This window comes from Pristiophorus japonicus, unplaced genomic scaffold (genome assembly GCF_044704955.1).
Source record: "Pristiophorus japonicus isolate sPriJap1 unplaced genomic scaffold, sPriJap1.hap1 HAP1_SCAFFOLD_29, whole genome shotgun sequence".
NCBI lineage: Eukaryota > Metazoa > Chordata > Chondrichthyes > Pristiophoridae > Pristiophorus > Pristiophorus japonicus.
This window is the reverse complement of record NW_027252668.1, coordinates 598,906-621,539: the sequence shown is the minus strand read 5'-3', so window position 1 is coordinate 621,539 and position 22,634 is coordinate 598,906. Positions and strand designations below refer to the sequence as shown.

The following is a 22,634-nucleotide window of genomic DNA, read 5'->3' as shown; positions in this document are numbered from 1 at the left end:
CAGGAGTAGGCCATTCAGCCCCTCGGGCCTGTTACACAGGAACAGGAGGCCCATTCAGCCCCTCGAGCCTGTTACACAGCAACAGGAGGAGACCATTCAGCTCCTCGCGCCTGTTACACAGGAACAGGAGGAGGCCATTCAGCCCCTCGCCCCTGTTACACAGCAACAGGAGGAGACCATTCAGCTCCTCGCGCCTGTTACACAGGAACAGGAGGAGACCATTCAGCCCCTCGAGCCTGTTGCACAGGAACAGGAGGAGGCCCATTCAGCCCCTCGAGCCTGTTACACAGGAACAGGAGGAGACCATTCAGCTCCTCGCGCCTGTTACACAGGAACAGGAGGAGACCATTCAGCCCCTCGAGCCTGTTGCACAGGAACAGGAGGAGGCCCATTCAGCCCCTCGAGCCTGTTACACAGGAACAGGAGGAGGCCATTCAGCCCCTCGAGCCTGTTGCACAGGAACAGGAGGAGGCCCATTCAGCCCCTCGAGCCTGTTATACCGGAACAGGAGGAGGACCATTCAGCCCCTCGAGCCTGTTACACAGGAACAGGGGGAGGCCATTTAGCCCCACTAGCCTGTTACACAGGAACAGGAGGAGGCCATTCAGCCCCTCGAGCCTGTTACACAGGAACAGGAGGAGGCCATTCAGCCCCTTGAGCCTGTTACACAGGAACAGGAGGAGGCCATTCAGCCCCTTGAGCCTGTTACACAGGAACAGGAGGAGGCCATTCAGCCCATCGAGTCTGTTGCACAGGAACAGGAGGAGGCCTTTCAGCCCCTCGAGCCTGTTACATAGGAACAGGAGGAGGCCTTTCAGCCCCTCGAGTCTGTTACACAGGAACAGGAGGAGGCCCATGCAGCCCCTCGACCCTGTTACGCAGGAACAGGAGGAGGCTAATCAGCCCCTCGAGCCTGTTACACGGGAACAGGAGGAGGCCATTCAGCCCCTTGAGCCTGTTACAAAGGAAGAGGAGAAGGCCATTCAGCCCCTCGAGCCTGTTACACAGGAACAGGAGGAGGCCCATTCAGCCCCTCGAGCCTGTTACACAGGAACAGGAGTAGGCCATTCAGCCCCTCGAGCCTGTTACACAGGAACAGGAGGAGGCCATTCATCCCCTCGAGCCTGTAACACAGGAACAGGAGGAGGCCATTCAGCCCCTCGAGTCTGTTACACAGAAACAGGAGGAGGCCATTCAGCCCTTCGAGCCTGTTACACAGGAACAGGAGGAGGCCATTCAGCCCCTCGAGCCTGTTACACAGGAACAGGAGGAGGCCATTCAGCCCCTCGAGCTCGTAACACATGAACAGCAGGAGGCCATTCAGCCCCTCGAGCCTGTTTCCCCATACATTGTGACTGATGTGTACCTCAACCCTATTTACCTGCCTTGGTTCCATATCCCTCAATAACCTTGTCCAACTAAAGTCCCGGTCTTGAAAGCTCCAACTGACCCCCAAGCATCACATTTCTCTTCAGATCCAGAGGCCCCAGGACACTGGGCGGAGACTCAGAGTGCAGTGACACACAACCTCTCACCCTCCCACCCCGCCCCCCCACCACCATACACAAGGCCCACACACAGAGCAGGAAAGGGCCAGGCTCCATCCCCGGCCTACTGCTGAGTTAGCCTGATCTCACACCCGGTGTGGGACTGAGCCCCACACACATACACACACACACACACACACACACAGAGCAGGAAAGGGCCAGGCTCCATCCCCGGCCTAGTGCTGAGTTAGCCTGATCTCACACCCGGTGTGGGACTGAGCCCCACACACACACACACACACACACACACACACACACAGAGCAGGAAAGGGCCAGGCTCCATCCACGGCCTAGTGCTGTGTTAGCCTGATCTCACACCCGGTGTGGGACTGACCCCCGCCCTCACACACACAGAGCAGGAAAGGCCCGTGCTCCGACCTCGGCCTGTGCTGATTTAGCCTGATCTCACACCCGGTGTGGGACTGAGCACCCCACACACACAGAGCATGAAAGGCCCAGGCCCCAGACTCGGCCTGTGCTGAGTTAGCCTGATCTCACACCCGGTGTGGGACTGAGCCCCACACACACACACACACAAACACAGAGCATGAAAGGCCCAGGCCCCAGATTCGGCCTGTGCTGAGTTAGCCTGATCTCACACCCGGTGTGGGACTGAGCCCCCACACACACACACAGAGCAGGAAAGGCCCGTGCTCCGACCTCGGCCTGTGCTGAGTTAGCCTGATCTCACACCCGGTGTGGGACTGAGCACCCCACACACACAGAGCAGGAAAGGCCCGGGCTCCGACCTCGGCCTGTGCTGTGTTAGCCTGGTCTCACACCCGGTGTGGGACTGAGCACCCCACACACACAGAGCAGGAAAGGCCCGGGCCCCAGACTCGGCCTGTGCTGAGTTAGCCTGGTCTCACACCCGGTGTGGGACTGAGCCCCACACACACACACAGAGCAGGAAAGGCCCGGGCTCCGACCTCGGCCTGTGCTGACTTAGCTGGATCCTGTCCAGGGTAATGGGTGTGTGTTGTCAGCTGGAGGTGGAGCGGGATAGCCAATCACATGCCCTCATTGGCACATGTCGGTCAAGTGAGGAAAGGATCTGGGCTTGCTGTGATGCTGCCTATGGTTGAATATCACTCAGACAGCACACATGGTGAACGGGGCCACGTGGATGAGGGGCCACTGGTGCAGTCGGGCCACCATCAGCAGAACGAAAGTTGCTGGTTTCAGGGGAGGGGGGCAAACATGGGAATGGCTGACCTCTGACCTTACCACCCAATCTCTCTCACCCACAGGGAGATGAACATAACGATAACTCAGTCTTCGCATTGGCTATCCTCCTCAGCAGTGTCTTTGTCTTCAACAGCCAGGGGACCATTAACCAACAGTCCATGAGGGACCTCCAGTATCCTTTCCTCGCTAGGCCTGTCTACCCAGCATTCCTCAGTCAGGGCCATCGCACAGCAACGGAGATTCCCGGCCTAGTTGTTGGGGCTTACTACCCATTCTGCGTAGTCTCTCAGAGAACACAAGAACTGCATGAAGATCTCAACACTGACTGGTGTCTCTCAGTCCCCTCTCTCTCAGGGAGATATCTGTACACTGACTGGTGTCTCTCAGTCCCCTCTCTCTCAGGGAGATATCTGTACACTGACTGGTGTCTCTCGGTCCCCTCTCCCTCAGGGAGATATCTGTACACTGACTGGTGTCTCTCGTCCCCTCTCCCTCAGGGAGATATCTGTACACTGACTGGTGTCTCTCAGTCCCTCTCCCTCAGGGAGATATCTGTACACTGACTGGTGTCTCTCAGTCCCTCTCCCTCGGGGAGATGACGTGAGTAGCACGTGTAGCGAGTTGGTCTTACCGCAGGTGAAGGGTCCACAGCCAGATCGGGAATGGAAGACCAACAGGAAGAGTAGTGCAAGGAAGGTAGTGCAGGAGTCCCCTGCGGTCATCCCCCTGCAAAACAGATACACCGCTTTGAGGACTGTTGAGGGGGATGACTCATCAGGGGAGGGCAGCAGCAGCCAAGTTCATGGCACCGTGGCTGGCTCTGTTACACAGGAGGGCAGGAAAAAGAGTGGGAGAGCGATAGTGATAGGGGATTCAATTGTAAGGGGAATAGATAGGCGTTTCTGCGGCCGCAACCGAGACTCCAGGATGGTATGTTGCCTCCCTGGTGCAAGGGTCAAGGATGTCTCGGAGCGGGTGCAGAACATTCTGAAATGGGAGGGAGAACAGCCAGTTGTCGTGGTGCACATTGGTACCAACGATATAGGTAAAATAAGGGATGAGGTCCTACGAGACGAATTTAAGGATCTAGGAGCTAAATTAAAACATAGGACCTCAAAAGTAGTAATCTCGGGATTGCTACCAGTGCCACGTGCTAGTCAGAGTAGGAATCACAGGATAGCGCAGATGAATACGTGGCTTGAGCAGTGGTGCAGCAGGGAGGGATTCAAATTCCTGGGGCATTGGAACCGGTTCTGGGGGAGGTGGGACCAGTACAAACAGGACGGTCTGCACCTGGGCAGGACCGGAACCAATGTCCTAGGGGGAGTGTTTGCTAGTGCTGTTGGGGAGGAGTTAAACTAATATGGCAGGGGGATGAGAACCAATGCAGGGAGATAGAGGGAAACAAAATGGAGACAGAAGCAAAAGGCAGAAAGGAGATGAGTAAAAGTGGAGGGCAGAGAAACCCAAGGCAAAAAACAAAAAGGGCCACTGTACAGCAAAATTCTAAAGGGTCAATAAAAAGGCAAGCATGAAAGCTCTGTGTCTCAATGTGAGGAGTATTTGGAACCCAGGAGAGGGCTCTGAGCTAGTTAGAGTGGGTGAGAGCTCAGATGAACAGGACCCCAAGAAAGAATGCAAAAGGCAGGAGGCAACAGAGCAGAGTAGCACTGGGGTAAGTGTAAACCACAAGGTGATAGGAAGGGACAATATGTATAAATATAAAGGGGCTGCAGGAGGGGTCAAAACTAAAAATCATGGTTTAAAAACTAGTATTAAAACACTCTACCTAAACGCATGCAGCATTCAAAATAAAGTAAATGAGTTGACGGCACAAATCATTACAAATGGGTATGATTTGGTGGCCATTACAGAAACGTGGTTGCAGGGTGGCCAAGACTGGGAATTAAACATACAGGGATATCTGACGATTCGGAAAGATAGACAAGAAGGGAAAGGAGGTGGGGTAGCTCTGTTAATAAAGGATGATATCAGGGCAGTTGTGAGAGATGATATTGGCTCTAATGAACAAAATGTTGAATCATTGTGGGTGGAGATTAGAGATAGTAAGGGGAAAAAGTCACTGGTGGGTGGAGTTTATAGGCCCCCAAATAATAACTTCACGGTGGGGCGGGCAATAATCAAGGGAATAATGGAGGCATGTGAAAAAGGAACGGCAGTAATCATGGGGGATTTTAACCTACATATCGATTGGTCAAATCAAATCGCACGGGGTAGCCTTGAGGAGGAATTCATAGAATGCATACGGGATTGTTTCTTAGAACAGTATGTTACAGAACCTACAAGGGAGCAAGCTATCTTAGATCTAGTCCTGTGTAATGAGACAGGAATAATAAACGATCTCCTAGTAAAAGTTCCTCTCGGAATGAGTGATCACAGTATGGTTGAATTTGTAATACAGATTGAGGAAGAGGAAGTAGTGTCTCAAACAAGCGTACTATGCTTAAACAAAGGGGACTACAGTGGGATGAGGGCAGAGTTGGCTAAAGTAGACTGAAAACACAGACTAAACGGTGGCACAATTGAGGAACAGTGGAGGACTTTTAAGGAGCTCTTTCATCGTGCTCAATAAAAATATATTCCAGTGAAAAAGAAGGGCGGCAAGAGAAGGGATAACCAGCCGTGGATAACCAAGGAAATAAAGGAGAGTATCAAATTAAAAACCAATGCGTATAAGGTGGCCAAGGTTAGTGGGAAACTAGAAGATTGGGAAAATTTTAAACAACAGCAAAGAATGACTAAGAAAGCAATAAAGAAAGGAAAGATAGATTCCGAAAGTAAACTTGCGCAAAACATAAAAACAGATAGTAAAAGCTTTTACAGATATATAAAATGGTAAAGAGTGACTAAAGTAAATGTTGGTCCCTTAGAAGATGAGAAGGGGGATTTAATAATGGGAAATGTGGAAATGGCTGAGACCTTAAACAATTATTTTGCTTCGGTCTTCACAGTGGAAGACACAAAAACCATGCCAAAAATTGCTGGTCACAGGAATGTGGGAAGGGAGGACCTGGAGACAATCACTATCACTAGAGGGGTAGTGCTGGACAGGCTAATGGGACTCAAGGTAGACAAGTCCCCTGGTCCTGATGAAATGCATCCCAGGGTATTAAAAGAGATGGCGTAAGTTATAGCAGATGCAGTAGTTATAATCGACCAAAATTCTCTGGACTCTGGGGAGGTACCAGCAGATTGGAAAGAAGCTAATGTAACGCCTCTGTTTAAAAAAGGGGGCAGACAAAAGGCAGGTCACTATAGGCCGGTTAGTTTAACATCTGCAGTGAGGAAAATGCTTGAAACTATCATTAAGGAAGAAATAGCGGGACATCTAGATAGGAATAATGCAATCAAGCAGACGCAACATGGATTCATGAAGGGGAAATCATGTTTAACTAATTTACTGGAATTCTTTGAGGATATAATGAGCATGGTGGATAGAGGTGTTCCGATGGATGTGGTGTATTTAGATTTCCAAAAGGCATTCGATAAGGTGCCACACAAAAGGTTACTGCAGAAGATAAAGGTACGCGGAGTCAGAGGAAATATATTAGCATGGATAGAGAATTGGCTGGCGAACAGAAAGCAGAGAGTCGGGATAAATGGGTCCTTTTCGGGTTGGAAATCGGTGGTTAGTGGTGTGCCGCAGGGATCGGTGCTGGGACCACAACTGTTTACAATCTACATAGATGACCTGGAAGAGGGGACAGAGTGTAGTGTAACAAAATTTGCAGATGACACAAAGGATTAGTGGAAAAGCGGGTTGTGTAGAGGACACAGAGAGGCTGCAAAGAGATTTAGATAGGTTCAGCGAATGGGCTAAGGTTTGGCAGATGGAATACAATGTTGGAAAATGTGAGGTCATCCACCTTGGAAAAAAAAACAGTAAAAGGGAATATTATTTGAATGGGGAGAAATTACAACATGCTGTGGTGCAGAGGGACCTGGGGGTCCTTGTGCATGAATCCCAAAAAGTTAGTTTGCAGGTGCAGCAGGTAACCAGGAAGGCGAATGGAATGTTGGCCTTCATTGCGAGAGGGATGGAGTACAAAAGCAGGGAGGTCCTGCTGCAACTGTACAGGGTATTGGTGAGGCCGCACCTGGAGTACTGCGTGCAGTTTTGGTCACCTTACTTAAGGAAGGATATACTGGCTTTGGAGGGTGTACAGAGATGATTCACTAGGCTGATTCCGGAGATGAGGGGGTTACCTTATGATGATAGATTGAGTAGACAGGGTCTTTACTCGTTGGAGTTCAGAAGGATGAGGGGTGATCTTATAGAAACATTTAAAATAATGAAAGGGATAGACAAGATAGAGGCAGAGAGGTTGTTTCCACTGGTCGGGGAAACTAGAACTAGGGGGCACAGCCTCAAAATACGGGGGAGCCAATTTAAAAGCGAGTTGAGAAGGAATTTCTTCTCCCAGAGGGTTGTGAATCTGTGGAATTCTCTGCCCAAGGAAGCAGTTGAGGCTAGCTCATTGAATGTATTCAAGTCACAGATAGATAGATTTTTAACCAATAAGGGAATTAAGGGTTACGGGGAGAGGGTGGGTAAGTGGAGCTGAGTCCACGACCAGATCAGCCATGATCTTGTTGAATGGCGGAGCAGGCTCGAGGGGCTAGATGGCCCACGCCTGTTCCTAATTCTTATGTTCTTATGTACACTGACTGGTGTCTCTCAATCTCCTCTCAGGGAGATGTTTGTACACTGACTGGTGTCTCTCAGTCCCCTCTCCCTCAGGGAGGTATCTGTACACTGACTGGTGTCTCTCAGTCCCTCTCCCTTAGGGAGATATCTGTACACTGATTGGTGTCTCTCAGTCCCTCTCCCTCAGGGAGATATCTGTACACTGACTGGTGTCTCTCAGTCCCCTCTCCCTCAGGGAGATATCTGTACACTGATTGGTGTCTCTCAGTCCCTCTCCCTCAGGGAGATATCTGTATACTGACTGGTGTCTCTCAGTCCCTCTCCCTCAGGGAGATATCTGTACACTGACTGGTGTCACTCAGTCCCACTCTCAGGGAGATATCTGTACACTGACTGGTGTCTCTCAGTCCCTCTCCCTCAGGGAGATATCTGTACACTGACTGGTGTCTCTCAGTCCCTCTCCCTCAGGGAGATATCTCTACACTGACTGGTGTCTCTCAGTCCCACTCTCAGGGATATGCCCGTACACTCTCAGTGTATCTCCCAGTCCCGTCTTGCTGTCCCATTGACTCCTAGGCCCTTGACTGACCGACCAGCTTTGTGACGGAACTCGCGAAGCGCATTCAGGTGAAGTCACAGCCGGATGGGGGCGAGGAGCGAGATTTTATCCAGTTCTTTCCTGACTTTGTGTGGTCATTGCGCGACCTGACCTTGGATTTGGAGATTAATGGAACCGATGTGACTGCAGACCAATATCTGGAGAACAGTCTGCGACTCAGGAATGGTATGTGGTATCACAACACACATCGAGCATGTCATCGTATAGGCAGGGGCAGGGAGTGTGCGTAACCGAGGGAGGAGGAGAGGTAGACTGAGAGATGGATAGAGAGAGCGAGACAGAGAGAGCGAGACAGACAGAGAGAGACAGACAGAGAGAGAGGGAGAGAGCGAGACAGAGAGAGCGAGACAGAGAGAGAGAGACAGACAGAGAGAGTCAGAGACAGACAGAGTGAGAGAGAGCGAGACAGAGAGAGAGCGAGAGAGAGAGAGACAGAGAGAGAGAAAGGGAGACAGATGAGAGAAAGGGAGACAGAGATGAAAGAGAGAGAGAGACGGAGTGAGAGAGGGAAAGAGAAGGGAGAGACAGAGAGAGAGAGAGAGACGGATAGAGAAAGACAGAGAGAAAGAGAGAGACAGGGAGGGAGAGTCAGATAGAGAGAGCCAGAGAGACAGAGAGAGAGAGAGAGAGAGTCAGAGAGACAGAGGGAGAAAGAGATGGGGAGAGAGACAAAGAGAGACACACAGAGATATTGTGAGAGATAGATACAGAGAGATAGAGACAGAAATACAAAGAGAGAGACTGAGAGAGATAGAGAGAGAGGGAGAGAGAGACAGACACAGACACACATACTCACAGTTTTGGAGAGATAGTGAGATCGAGTGTGACAGGGACACATGGAGAAACATAAAGAGGAACAGATGGAGAGTGAGCTGGAGAGGGGGTGATGTGGGAGTGGTGATCCTCAGTCTGGGGGGAGAGGGTGATGTGGGAGGGGGGAATCTTCAGTCTGGGGGGAGGGGGTGATGTGGGAGGGGAAATCCTCAGTCTGGGGGGAGGGGGTGATGTGGGAGGGGAGATCCTCAGTCTGGGGGGAGGGGGTGATGTGGGAGGGGAGATCCTCAGTCTGGGGGGAGGGGGGTGATGTGGGAGGGGGGAGGGGGTGATGTGGGAGGGGGATCCTCAGTCTGGGGGGAGGGGGTGATGTGGGAGGGGGGGGAATCCTCAGTCTGGGGGGAGGGGGTGATGTGGGAGGGGGGAATCCTCAGTCTGGGGGGAGGGGGTGATGTGGGAGGGGGATCCTCAGTCTGGGGGGAGAGGGTGATGTGGGAGGAGGGGATCCTCAGTCTGGGGGGAGGGGGTGATGTGGGAGGGGGGAATCCTCAGTCTGGGGGGAGGGGGTGATGTGGGAGGGGGATCCTCAGTCTGGGGGGAGGGGGTGATGTGGGAGGGGGGATCCTCAGTCTGGGGGGAGGGGGTGATGTGGGAGGGGGGGAATCCTCAGTCTGGGGGAAGGGTGTGATGTGGGAGGGGAGATCCTCAGTCTGGGGGGAGAGGGTGATGTGGGAGGGGAGATCCTCAGTCTAGGGGGAGGGGGTGATGTGGGAGGGGGGATCCTCAGTCTGGGGGGAGGGGGTGATGTGGGAGGGGAGATCCTCAGTCTGGGGGGAGGGGGTGATGTGGGAGGGGAGATCCTCAGTCTGGGGGGAGGGGGTGATGTGGGAGGGGAGATCCTCAGTCTGGGGGAAGGGTGTGATGTGGGAGGGGAGATCCTCAGTCTGGGGGGAGGGGGTGATGTGGGAGGGGAGATCCTCAGTCTTGGGGGAGGGGGTGATGTGGGAGGGGAGATCCTCAGTCTGGGGGGAAGGGGTGAAGTGGGAGGGGGGAATCCTCAGTCTGGGGGGAGGGGGTGATGTGGGAGGGGGGATCCTCAGTCTGGGGGGAGGGGGTGATGTGGGAGGGGAGATCCTCAGTCTGGGGGGAAGGGGTGAAGTGGGAGGGGGGAATCCTCAGTCTGGGGGGAGGGGGTGATGTGGGAGGGGAGATCCTCAGTCTGGGGGGAGGGGGTGATGTGGGAGGGGGGAATCCTCAGTCTGGGGGGAGGGGGTGATGTGGGAGGGGGGATCCTCAGTCTGGGGGGAAGGGGTGAAGTGGGAGGGGGGAATCCTCAGTCTGGGGGGAGGGGGTGATGTGGGAGGGGGGAATCCTCAGTCTGGGGGGAGGGGGTGATGTGGGAGGGAGATCCTCAGTCTGGGGGGAAGGGGTGATGTGGGAGGGGGAATCCTCAGTCTGGGGGGAGGGGGTGATGTGGGAGGGGGAATCCTCAGTCTGGGGGGAGGGGGTGATGTGGGAGGGGGGAATCCTCAGTCTGGGGGGAGGGGGTGATGTGGGAGGGGGGAATCCTCAGTCTGGGGGGAGGGGGTGATGTGGGAGGGGGGAATCCTCAGTCTGGGGGGAGGGGGTGATGTGGGAGGGGGGAATCACTGATCTGCCGTTGTGACACCGCTCTGATTCCCGGTGTTCCGACAGAGACGACTGAGCGAGACCAGGATTACAACAACCTGCGGAGGTGTATCCGGAACTACTTCCCGACACGCCGCTGCTTCGGGTTCGTGTGCCCCGCAACGCGGAAGGATCTGAGGTGGATCCAGGAGCTGACAGACGGGCAACTAGATCAGAAGTTCGTGGCGGAGTTTCGCAAGTTCTCCGAGTACATTTACACCTCCGGGAAGGTTAAGACGGTGCTTGGTGGCCACCAGGTCACGGGCAGGAGTGAGTACACGGATGTTGGCCACACCTGAAGTCTGCATTGACTTCTGTTCCCTCCCTCTCCTCGATCTCCCCGCATCCTCCCCGATCTTCCAGCTCCCCTTCCCATGTATCCAACACGTATGGGAACCCAGACAGAGACCGTCGGGAGAGAAAGATAGAACTTGCAATTCATATCCTCAGCATGTCTCAAGGCCAGTGATGTACATTTAGCAGCGTCATCACTTAGTAATGTGGGATACTGTACCATCGGGAGTGAATGGGAAGGGGTAGGGTCCATTGGGATTGTGTACAATAGGAGTGAATGGGAAGGGGTTGGGTCCATTGGGATTGTGTACAATAGGAGTGAATGGGAAGGGGTTGGGTCCATTGGGATTGTGTACAATAGGAGTGAATGGGAAGGGGTTGGGTCCATTGGGATTGTGTACAGTGGGAGTGAATGGGAAGGGGGTGGGTCCATTGGGATTGTGTACAAGGGGAGTGAATGGGAAGGGGTTGGGTCCATTGGGATACTGTACCATCGGGAGTGAATGGGAAGGGGTTGGGTCCATTGGGATTGTGTACAATAGGAGTGAATGGGAAGGGGTTGGGTCCATTGGGATTGTGTGCAGTGGGAGTGAATGGGAAGGGGTTGGGTCCATTGGGATTGTGTACAGTGGGAGTGAATGGGAAGGGGTTGGGTCCATTGGGATTGTGTACAAGGGGAGTGAATGGGAAGGGGTGGGGTCCATTGGGATTGTGTACAATGGGAGTGAATGGGAAGGGGTCACATCCATTGGGATCGTGTACAATGGGAGAGAATGGGAAGGGGTTGGGTCCATTGGGATTGTGTACAATGGGAGTGAATGGGAAGGAGTTGGGTCCATTGGGATTGTGTACAATGGGAGTGAATGGGAAGGGGTTGTGTCCATTGGGATTGTGTACAATGGGAGTGAATGGGAAGAGGTTGGGTCCATTGGGATTGTGTATAATGGGAGTGAATGGGAAGGGGTCGGGTCCATTGGGATTGTGTATAATAGGCGTGAATGGGAAGGGGTCGGGTCCATTCGGATTGTGTATAATCGGAGTGAATGGGAAGGGGTCGGGTCCATTGGGATTGTGTTGAATAGGCATGAATGGGAAGGGGTCGGGTCCATTGGGATTGTGTATAATCGGAGTGAATGGGAAGGAGTTAGGTCCATTGGGATTGTGTACAATGGGAGTGAATGGGAAGGGGTTGGGTCCATTGGGATTGTGTACAATGGGAGTGAATGGGAAGGGGTTGGGTCCATTCGGATTGTGTACAATGAGAGTGCATAGGAAGGGGTTGGATCCATTGGTATCGTGTACAGTGGGATTGAATGAGAAGGGGTCATTTACATTGGGATTGTGTACAATCGAAGTGAATGGAAAGGGTTGGATCCATTGGGATTGTGTATAATGGGAGTGAATGGGAAGGGGTCGGGTCCATTGGGATTGTGTACAATGGGAGTGAATGGGAAGGGGTCGGGTCCGTTGGGATTGTGTACAATGGGAGTTAATGGGAAGGAGTTGGGTCCATTGGGATTGTGTACAATGGGAGTGAATGGGAAGGGGTTGGGTCCATTGGGATTGTGTACAATAGGAGTGAATGGGAAGGGGTTGGGTCCATTGGGATTGTGTACAATGGGAGTGAATGGGAAGGGGATGGGTCCATTGGGATTGTGTACAGTGGGAGTGAATGGGAAGGGGTTGGGCCCATTGGGATTGTGTACAGTGGGAGTGAATGGGAAGGGGATGGGTCCATTGGGATTGTGTACAGTGGGAGTGAATGGGAAGGGGTTGGGTCCATTGGGATTGTGTACAGTGGGAGTGAATGGGAAGGGGATGGGTCCATTGGGATTGTGTACAGTGGGAGTTAATGGGAATGGGTTGGGTCCTTTTGGATTGTGTACAATGGGAATGAATGGGAAAGGGTTGGGTCCATTGGGATTGTGTACAGTGGGAGTGAATGGGAAGTGGTTGTGTCCATTGGGATTGTGTATAATGGGAGTGAATGAGAATTGGGTGGGTCCATTGGGATTGTGTACAATGGGAGTGAATGGGAAGGGGATGGGTCCATTGGGATTGTGTACAGTGGGAGTGAATGGGAAGGGGATGGGTCCATTGGGATTGTGTACAGTGGGAGTGAATGGGAAGGGGTTGGGTCCATTGGGATTGTGTACAGTGGGAGTGAATGGGAAGGGGATGGGTCCATTGGGATTGTGTACAGTGGGAGTTAATGGGAAGGGGTTGGGTCCTTTGAGATTGTGTACAATGGGAATGAATGGGAAAGGGTTGGGTCCATTGGGATTGTGTACAGTGGGAGTGAATGGGAAGTGGTTGTGTCCATTGGGATTGTGTACAATGGGAGTGAATGAGAATTGGGTGGGTCCATTGGGATTGTGTACAGTGGGAGTGAATGGGAAGGGGTTGGGCCCATTGGGATTGTGTACAGTGGGAGTGAATGGGAAGGGGATGGGTCCATTGGGATTGTGTACAGTGGGAGTGAATGGGAAGGGGTTGGGTCCATTGGGATTGTGTACAGTGGGAGTGAATGGGAAGGGGATGGGTCCATTGGGATTGTGTACAGTGGGAGTTAATGGGAAGGGGTTGGGTCCTTTGGGATTGTGTACAATGGGAATGAATGGGAAAGGGTTGGGTCCATTGGGATTGTGTACAGTGGGAGTGAATGGGAAGTGGTTGTGTCCATTGGGATTGTGTACAATGGGAGTGAATGAGAATTGGGTGGGTCCATTGGGATTGTGTACAATGGGAGTGAATGGGAAGGGGTTGGTTCCATTGGGATTGTGTACAATGGGAGTGAATGGGAAGGGTTGGGTCCATTGGGATTGTGTACAATGGGAGTGAATGGGAAGGGGTTGGGCCCATTGGGATTGTGTACAATGGGAGTGAATGGGAAGGGGATAGGTCCATTGGGATTGTGTACAATGGGAGTGAATGGGAAGGAGTTGGGTCCATTGGAATTGTGTACAATGGGAGTGAATGGGAAGGGGTTGGGCCAATTGGGATTGTGTACAGTGGGAGTGAATGGGAAGGGGTTGGGTCCATTGGGATTGTGTACAAGGGGAGTGAATGGGAAGGAGTTGGGTCCATTAGGATTGTGTACAATGGGAGAGAATGGGAAGGGGTTGGGTCCATTGAGATTGTGTACAATGGGAGTGAATGGGAAGGGGTTGGGTCCATTGGGATTGTGTACAATGGGAGTGAATGGGAAGGGGTTGGGTCCATTGGGATTGTGTACAATGGGAGAGAATGGGAAGGGGTTGGGTCCATTGGGATTGTGTACAATGGGAGTGAATGGGAAAGGGTTGGGTCCATTGGGATTGTGTACAATGGGAGAGAATGGGACGGGGTTGGGTCCATTGATTGTGAACTCCTCCATCTTCTACCTCAGGGTTGAGCCACTTGGCCATGATCTACGTGGACGCCATTGCTAAAGGCGAGCTGCCTTGTGTGGAGAGTGGAATAGCGAGAATGGCGGAGCTCGAAAACTCCGCCGCTGTCAAGAGAGCGCTGGAATACTATGACCGCAAGGTGGCAGCGATGTCCCAGCTTCCAGCGCACATTGACGATCGTCTCACCGATCTGTTCATTTATTACCACAACGAGGCCAACAAAATTTTTATGAAACATTCTCTCAAGGATGACACAGGGAAACATATCTGGAAATTAGAGGTGATTTTTGGCTGTCTGGTGATTTATTTTCTCCTCATTACACTAACAGGATCCTTGTTCTCCACAATTCAGGTCAAAGAATGATGGACGTGACTCAGGGACATGGGTTACAGTACAGGTATCTAACTGAGGGAGAGGGGATTGAGAGACACCAGTCAGTGTACAGATATCTCCCTGAGGGAGAGGGACTGGAGACACCAGTCAGTGTACAGATATCTCCCTGAGAGAGAGGGACTGAGAGACACCAGTCAGTGTACAGATATCTCCCTGAGGGAGAGGGACTGAGAGATACCAGTCAGTGTACAGATATCTAACTGAGGGAGAGGGGACTGAGAGACACCAGTCAGTGTACAGATATCTCCCTGAGGGAGAGGGGACTGAGAGACACCAGTCAGTGTGCAGCTATCTCCCTGAGGGAGGAGGACTGAGAGACACCAGTCAGTGTACAGATATCTACCTGAGGGAAAGGGTACTGAGAGACACAGTCAGTGTACAGATATCTCCCTGAGAAAGAGGGACTGAGAGACACCAGTCAGTGTACAGATATCTCCCTGAGGGAGAGGGGACTGAGAGACACCAGTCAGTGTACAGATATCTCCCTGAGGTCCAGGGTCTTTTACTCATTATTTCTTCCTGTTCCAGGAGTCCTTGAGATCCCGGTACGACTCAAAAGTTGCCAAGGTTGAAAGTGAATCAGTAGAAAGATGTGAGGCGTTACTGTTGGAAGTGATGGGATCAGTAATGGAGAACTTGGATTCTGGTTATTATTTGAGACCTGGGGGATATCGGGAGTTGGAGGACGCACTGGAGATTGGCATCAAGCAATTCAAGGCTCAGACTGTCGAGGAGGTGAAGGTCAGTCCACCACTTTCCTTTCTGTCTTTCTCCACTTCTCCATTCCTCCCTGTGCTTTTCTCTCTTTCTGACTCTCCCTCTCTCGGTCTCCATCTCTCCATTTCTGTTCTCTTCATAATTCGCTTAATGTCTCTCTCTGCACCCCACATCTCTGATAGATGGATAAAGTCAGTGATAGGGGAGTGTGTACATGGGCTGTGGGAGGATTAAATGGGTGGGGAGAGTCAGTGATAGGGGAGTGTGTACATGGGCTGTGGGAGGATTAAATGGGTGAGGAGAGTCAGTGATAGGGAAGTGTGTACATGGGCTGTGGGAGGATTAAATGGGTGGGGTGAGTCAGTGATAGGGGAGCGTGTTCATGGGCTGTGGGAGGGGATTAAATGGGTGGGGAGAGTCAGTGATAGGGGAGTGTGTACATGGGCTGTGGGAGGACTAAATGGGTGGGGAGAGTCAGTGATAGGGGAGTGTGTACATGGGCTGTGGGAGGATTAAATGGGTGGGGAGAGTCAGTGATTGGGGAGTGTGTACATGGGCTGTGGGAGGATTAAATGGGTGGGGAGAGTCAGTGATAGGGGAGTGTGTACATGGGCTGTGGGAGGATTAAATGGGTGGGGAGAGTCAGTGATAGAGGAGTGTGTACATGAGCTGTGGGAGGATTAAATGGGTGGGGAGAGTCAGTGATAGGGGAGTGTGTACATGGGCTGTGGGAGGATTAAATGGGTGGGGAGAGTCAATGATAGGGGAGTGTGTACATGGGCTGTGGGAGGATTAAATGGGTGGGGAGAGTCAGTGATAGGGGAGTGTGTACATGGGCTGTGGGAGGATTAAATGGGTGGGGAGAGTCAGTGATAGGGGAGTGTGTACATGGGCTGTGGGAGGATTAAATGGGTGGGGAGAGTCAGTGATAGGGGAGTGTGTACATGGGCTGTGGGAGGATTAAATGGGTGGGGAGAGTCAGTGATAGGGGAGTGTGTACATGGGCTGTGGGAGGATTAAATGGGTGGGGAGAGTCAGTGATAGGGGAGTGTGTACATGGGCTGTGGGAGGATTAAATGGGTGGGGAGAGTCAGTGATAGGGGAGTGTGTACATGGGCTGTGGGATGATTAAATGGGTGGGGAGAGTCAGTGATAGAGAAGAGTGATATTTGGGTGAGCTGTGTTGTTGCCAGTTGACTCCCTGTTCTATTGGATGGTTGACTGTGACTGTGGAACCTTCTCTCTGTCCAGGGAACTGATGTCCTCGCCCACTTGCTTCGCACGGTGAAGCCCTACTTAGCCGCAGTGCTGATGATGGACAGCATGATGCCCGAGAAGAAGCACTCAGTGCCTGGTGAGAGAGGTGATTTGCAGGGGGTGCCGAGGGGGGTTTGGGGTTGAGCCGACACACCCAGGAGATGAGGGGGAGGGTTAGCGGGGCAAAGCTGAGGGATGTGGTGGGCTAGCGAGACGCTGCAATGGTACACGCCAATCCTGCTCTGTGGCAGTGTGGCTCAGCACACGCCAGGGAATGGCACTGAGCACCACACACAGGGTGGGAATGGCACTGAGCTCCACACACAGGCCAGGGAATGGCACTGAGCTCCACACACAGGCCGGGGATGGCACTGAGCTCCACACACAGGACGGGGATGGCACTGAGCTCCACACACAGGCTGGGAATGGCACTGAGCACCACACACAGGCCAGGGAATGGCACTGAGCTCCACACACAGGGTGGGAATGGCACTGAGCACCACACACAGGGTGGGAATGGCACTGAGCACCACACACAGGCCAGGGAATGGCACTGAGCTCCACACACAGGCCGGGAATGGCACTGAGCTCCACACACAGGCCAGGGAATGGCACTGAGCTCCACACACAGGCCAGGGAATGGCACTGAGCACCACACACAGGACGGGGATGGTCCTGAGCTCCACACACAGTCCGGGAATGGCACTGAGCTCCACACACGCCAGGGAATGGCACTGAGCACCACACACAGTCCGGGAATGGCACTGAGCTCCACACACGCCAGGGAATGGCACTGAGCACCACACACAGGCCAGGGAATGGCACTGAGCTCCACACACAGTCCAGGCATGGTCCTGAGCACCACACACAGGCCGGAGATGGTCCTGAGCTCCACACACAGGCCGGGAATGGCACTGAGCTCCACACACAGGCCAGGGAATGGCACTGAGCTCCACACACAGTCCAGGGATGGTCCTGAGCACCACACACAGGCCGGGGATGGTCCTGGGCTCCACACACAGGCCGGGAATGGCACTGAGCACCACACACAGGCCGGGGATGGTCCTGAGCTCCACACACAGGTCGGGAATGCCACTGAGCTCCACACACAGGCCGGGGAATGGCACTGAGCTCCACACACAGGCCGGGGAATGGTCCTGAGCTCCACACACAGGCCGAGTATGGTCCTGAGCTCCACACACAGGCCGGGGATGGTCCTGAGCTCCAAACACTGGCCAGGGATGGTCCTGAGCTCCAAACACTGGCCAGAGATGGTCCTGAGCTCCACACACAGGCCAGGGATGGTCCTGAGCTCCATGCACAGGCCTGGGATGGTCCTGAGCTCCACACACAGGCCGGGGATGGTCCTGAGCTCCACACACAGGGTGGGGATGGTCCTGAGCTCCACACACAGGGTGGGGATGGTCCTGAGCTCCACACAGAGGCCGGGGATGGTCCTGAGCTCCAGAGACAGGCTGGGGAAGGTCCTGAGCTCCACACAGAGGCCGGGGATGATCCAGAGCTCCACACACAGGGTGGGGATGGTCCTGAGCTCCACACACAGGGTGGGGATGGTCCTGAGCTCAACACTGTCCCATCAAACAATCCCAGGGCAGGTACAGCACGGGTTAGATACAGAGTGAAGCTCCCTCTACACTGTCCCATCAAACACTCCCAGGGCAGGTACAGGGGGTTAGATACAGAGTAAAGCTCCCTCTACACTGTCCCATCAAACGCTCCCAGGGCAGGTACAGGGGGTTAGATACAGAGTAAAGCTCCTTCTACACTGTCCCAACAAACACTCCCAGGGCAAGTACAGCACGGGTTAGATACAGAGTAAAGCTCCCTCTACACTGTCCCATCACACACTCCCAGGGCAGGTACAGCACGGGGTTAGAAACAGAGTAAAGCTCCCTCTACACTTTCGCATCAAACACTCCCAGGGCAGGTACAGCACGGGTTAGATACAGAGTAAAGCTCCCTCTACACTGTCCCATCAAACACTCGAAGGGCAGGTACAGCACGGGTTAGATACAGAGTAAAGCTCCCTCTACACTGTCCCATCAAACACTCCCAGGGCAGGTACAGCACGGGATTAGATACAGAGTAAAGCTCCCTCTACTCTGTCCCATCAAACACTCCCAGGGCTGGTACAGCACGGGTTAGATACAGAGTAAAGCTCCCTCTATACTGTCCCATCAAACACTCCCAGGGCAGGTACAGCACGGGGTTAGATACAGAGTAAAGCTCCCTCTACACTGTATCATAAAACACTTCCAGGGCAGGTACAGCACGGGTTAGATACAGAGTAAAGCTCCCTCTACACTGTCCCATCAAACACTCCTAGGGCAGGTACAGGGGGTTAGATACAGAGTAAAGCTCCCTCTACACTGTCCCATCAAACACTCCCAGGGCAGGTACAGGGGGTTAGATACAGAGTAAAGCTCCCTCTACACTGTCCCATCAAACACTCCCAGGGCAGGTACAGCATGGGTTAGATACAGAGTAAAGCTCCCCCCACACTGTCCCATCAAACACTCCCAGGGCAGGTACAGGGGGTTAGATACAGAGTAAAGCTCCCTCTACACTGTCCCATCAAACACTCCCAGGGCATGTACAGGGGGTTAGATACAGAGTAAAGCTCCCTCTACACTGTCCCATCAAACACTCCCAGGGCATGTACAGCACGGGTTAGATACAGAGTAAAGCTCCCTCTACACTGCCCCATCAAACACTCCCAGGGCAGGTACAGGGGGTTAGATACAGAGTAAAGCTCCCTCTACACTGCCCGAGATGTAATGACGTCGGGTGTCACAACTTTGTCATGTATTTTTTGAATAGTTTTACATGCTTTGATTGAAAATCTCTGGATGGCGGACTGGAAGAGACAATCCAGGGAAGAGCAGAGAGAGGAGGAGGAGCGGCTGAGGACTGAGGAGGTGCTGAGACAGATGAAGGAGCAGTTCGAGGAGGAGATGGAGAAGAGCTGGCTTCAGCTGAAGGAGGCCACGCAACGTAAGCAGGCGGAGAGGGCAAAGTACTTGTCCGAGAGGCGTGAAACGGAGAAGCAGAAGATGATTGACAACTACAAACGCTTCAGCCGAGAATGGGAACGGATATTGAATTACAAGCTGTGGTACTATTTCTGCAACTATTGCAGGATGTTGATGGGGAGATTTCGAGAGTTTCTTCATTTGTGATGAGGTCAGGACAGTCCTGAACCTCGAACTGATCTGCCCTTCGCAACCTGTCTAACGATGGTCCGAGAATCGGTTGAGCTAACTAAGATCCTTGTTCTCGTCACCTTACTGAATTCTTTGAAGATGTAACAGAAAGGGTAGACAGGGGTAATGCAGTAGAGGTAATATATTTGGAATTATAAAGGTGTTGATAAGGTAGTAGATACATGACTACGGTCGGGATATGTGGACAAGTAGCAGAATGCCTAGCAAACTGGCTTCTGAGCTGAAAACAGAGAGTAGCGGGTACAGGTAGTTACACCAGTCGGCACAAAGGTGGGAAGTGCTGTTCCACAAGGATTGGCGCTGGGACCACTGTTGTTCACCACTTACATAAACAATTTGGGCCCGGGAATGGGAGCGCAATTTGTAAATTGAGAGGTGCAGCCAATACAGAGGAGGACTGTGACGGAATACGGGAGGATGTTAGTGAACTTGCAGAATGGGGCGAGGAATTGGCCAATTAACTTCAGGATAGATAAGTGTGAGGAGGTCAGAAGAATAAGAAGCCCACCTACCCCTTGGAAAATAAGTGTCTAACAGGGATAGAGGAGCACAGGGATCTGGGGGTACAGTTACACAGGTCACTAAAATTAGTAACGCAGGTTAATAAGGCCATAAAAAAGCAAACCAAGCACTAGGGTTTATTTCTAGAGGGATAGAATTGAAAAGCAGAGAAGTTATGTCAAACCTTGGTTCGACCACACTTGGAACACTGTGCACAGTTCTGGTCTCCATATATCTTGGTTAGACCACATTTGGAGCACTGTGCACAGTTCTGGTCTCCATATACCTTGGTTAGACCTCACTTGGAGCACTGTGCACAGTTCTGTTCTCTATATACCGTGGTTGGACCACACTTGGAGCACTGTGCACAGTTCTGCTCTCCATATACCTTGGTTAGACCACACTTGGAGCACTGTGCACAGTTCTGGTCTCCATATACCTTGGTTAGACCACACCTGGAGCACTGTGCACAGTTCTGGTCTCCATATACCTTGGTTAGACCACACTGGGAGCACTGTGCACAGTTCTGGTCTCCATATACCTTGGTTGGACCACACTTGGAGCATTGTGCACAGTTCTGCTCTCCATATACCTTGGTTAGACCACACCTGGAGCACTGTGCACAGTTCTGGTCTCCATATACCTTGGTTAGACCACACCTGGAGCACTGTGCACAGTTCTGGTCTCCATATACATTGGTTAGACCACACTGGGTGCACTGTGCACAGTTCTGGTCTCCATATACCTTGGTTAGACCACACTTGGAGCACTGTGCACAGTACTGCTCTCCATATACCTGGGTTAGACCACACTTGGAGCACAGTGCACAGTTGTGGTCTCCATTTCCCTTGGTTAGACCACACTGGGAGCACTGTGCACAGTTCTGGTCTCTATATACCTTGGTTAGACCACACTTGGAGCACTGTGCACAGTTCTGGTCTCCATATACCTTGGTTAGACCACACTGGGAGCACTGTGCACAGTTCTGGTCTCCATATACCTTGGTTAGACCACACCTGGAGCACTGTGCACAATTCTAGTCTCCATATACCTTGGTTATACCACACATAGAGCACTGTTCACAGTTCTTGTCTCCAAATACCTTCGTTAGACAACACTTGGAACACTGTGCACAGTTCTGGTCTCCATCTACCTTGGTTAGACCACACGGGAGCACTGTGCACAGTTCTGGTCTCCAAATACCTTGGTTAGACCACACTTGGAGCACTGTGACCAGTTCTGGTCTCCAAATACCTTGGTAGACCACACTTGGAGGACTATGACCAGTTCTGGTCTCCATATTATAAAAAGGAGATAGAGGCACTGCTGAAGATGTAACCAGGGATTTATTAGAATGATACCAGAACTGAAAGATTATCCTAATCAGGAACGATTGAACAGGCTGGGGCTCTTTTCAGTGGAAAAAAGGTTGACGGAGGACCTGAGGTCTTTAAGGGTTTTATAAAATCATAGACCCTTACTGCACAGAAGGAAGCAGAGAAGGTTAAGGAGAGAGTGACCAGAATGGTACCGGGGATGGGGAACTTCAGTTACCTGGGGAGACTGGAGAAGCTGGGGTTGTTCTCCTCAGAGCAGAGAAGGTTAAGGGGAGATTGACCAGAATGGTACCGGGGATGGGGAACTTCAGTTACATGGGGAGACTGGAGAAGCTGGGATTGTTCTCCTTAGAGCAGAGAAGGTTAAGGGGAGATTAACCAGAATGGTACCGGGGATGGGGAACTTCAGTTACATGGGGAGACTGGAGAAGCTGGGATTGTTCTCCTTAGAGCAGAGAAGGTTAAGGGGAGAGTGACCAGAATGGTACCAGGGATGGGGAACTTCAGTTACATGGGGAGACTGGAGAAGCTGGGGTTGTTCTCCTTAGAGCAGAGAAGGTTAAGGGGAGATTGACCAAAATGGTACCGGGGATGCGGAACTTCAGTTACATGGGGAGACTGGAGAAGCTGGGATTGTTCTCCTTCGAGCAGAGAAGGTTAAGGGGAGAGTGACCAGAATGATACCGGGGATGGGGAACTTCAGTTACATGGGGAGACTGGAGAAGCTGGGATTGTTCTCCTTAGAGCAGAGAAGGTTAAGGGGAGAGTGACCAGAATGATACCGGGGATGGGGAACTTCAGTTACATGGGGAGACTGGAGAAGCTGGGGTTGTTCTCCTTAGAGCAGAGAAGGTTAAGGGGAGAGTGACCAGAATGGTACCAGGGATGGGGAACTTCAGTTACATGGGGAGACTGGAGAAGCTGGGGTTGTTCTCCTTAGAGCAGAGAAGGTTAAGGGGAGATTTGATCGAGGTGTTCAATATCATGAGGGATCTGGACAGAGTAGAGAGAGAGAAACTGTTCCCATTGGTGGAA

The 22,634-nt window shown here is 52.4% G+C and overlaps 1 protein-coding gene across 1 annotated transcript in view; it reads left to right on the top strand.

The window, feature by feature from the left end:
* LOC139248102 (guanylate-binding protein 1-like) overlaps window positions 1-19,716 on the top strand; it is a 31,397-nt gene extending 11,681 nt beyond the window's left edge. Inside the window, exons 3-9 of the mRNA XM_070871851.1 lie at window positions 2,798-2,907; window positions 8,001-8,188; window positions 10,493-10,735; window positions 14,148-14,428; window positions 15,071-15,283; window positions 16,511-16,613; window positions 19,358-19,716. Of these exons, the coding sequence (XP_070727952.1) occupies window positions 2,798-2,907; window positions 8,001-8,188; window positions 10,493-10,735; window positions 14,148-14,428; window positions 15,071-15,283; window positions 16,511-16,613; window positions 19,358-19,716 (1,497 nt within the window). The remainder of the gene's footprint in view (window positions 1-2,797; window positions 2,908-8,000; window positions 8,189-10,492; window positions 10,736-14,147; window positions 14,429-15,070; window positions 15,284-16,510; window positions 16,614-19,357) is intronic.
* Window positions 19,717-22,634: the final 2,918 nt, after the last annotated feature.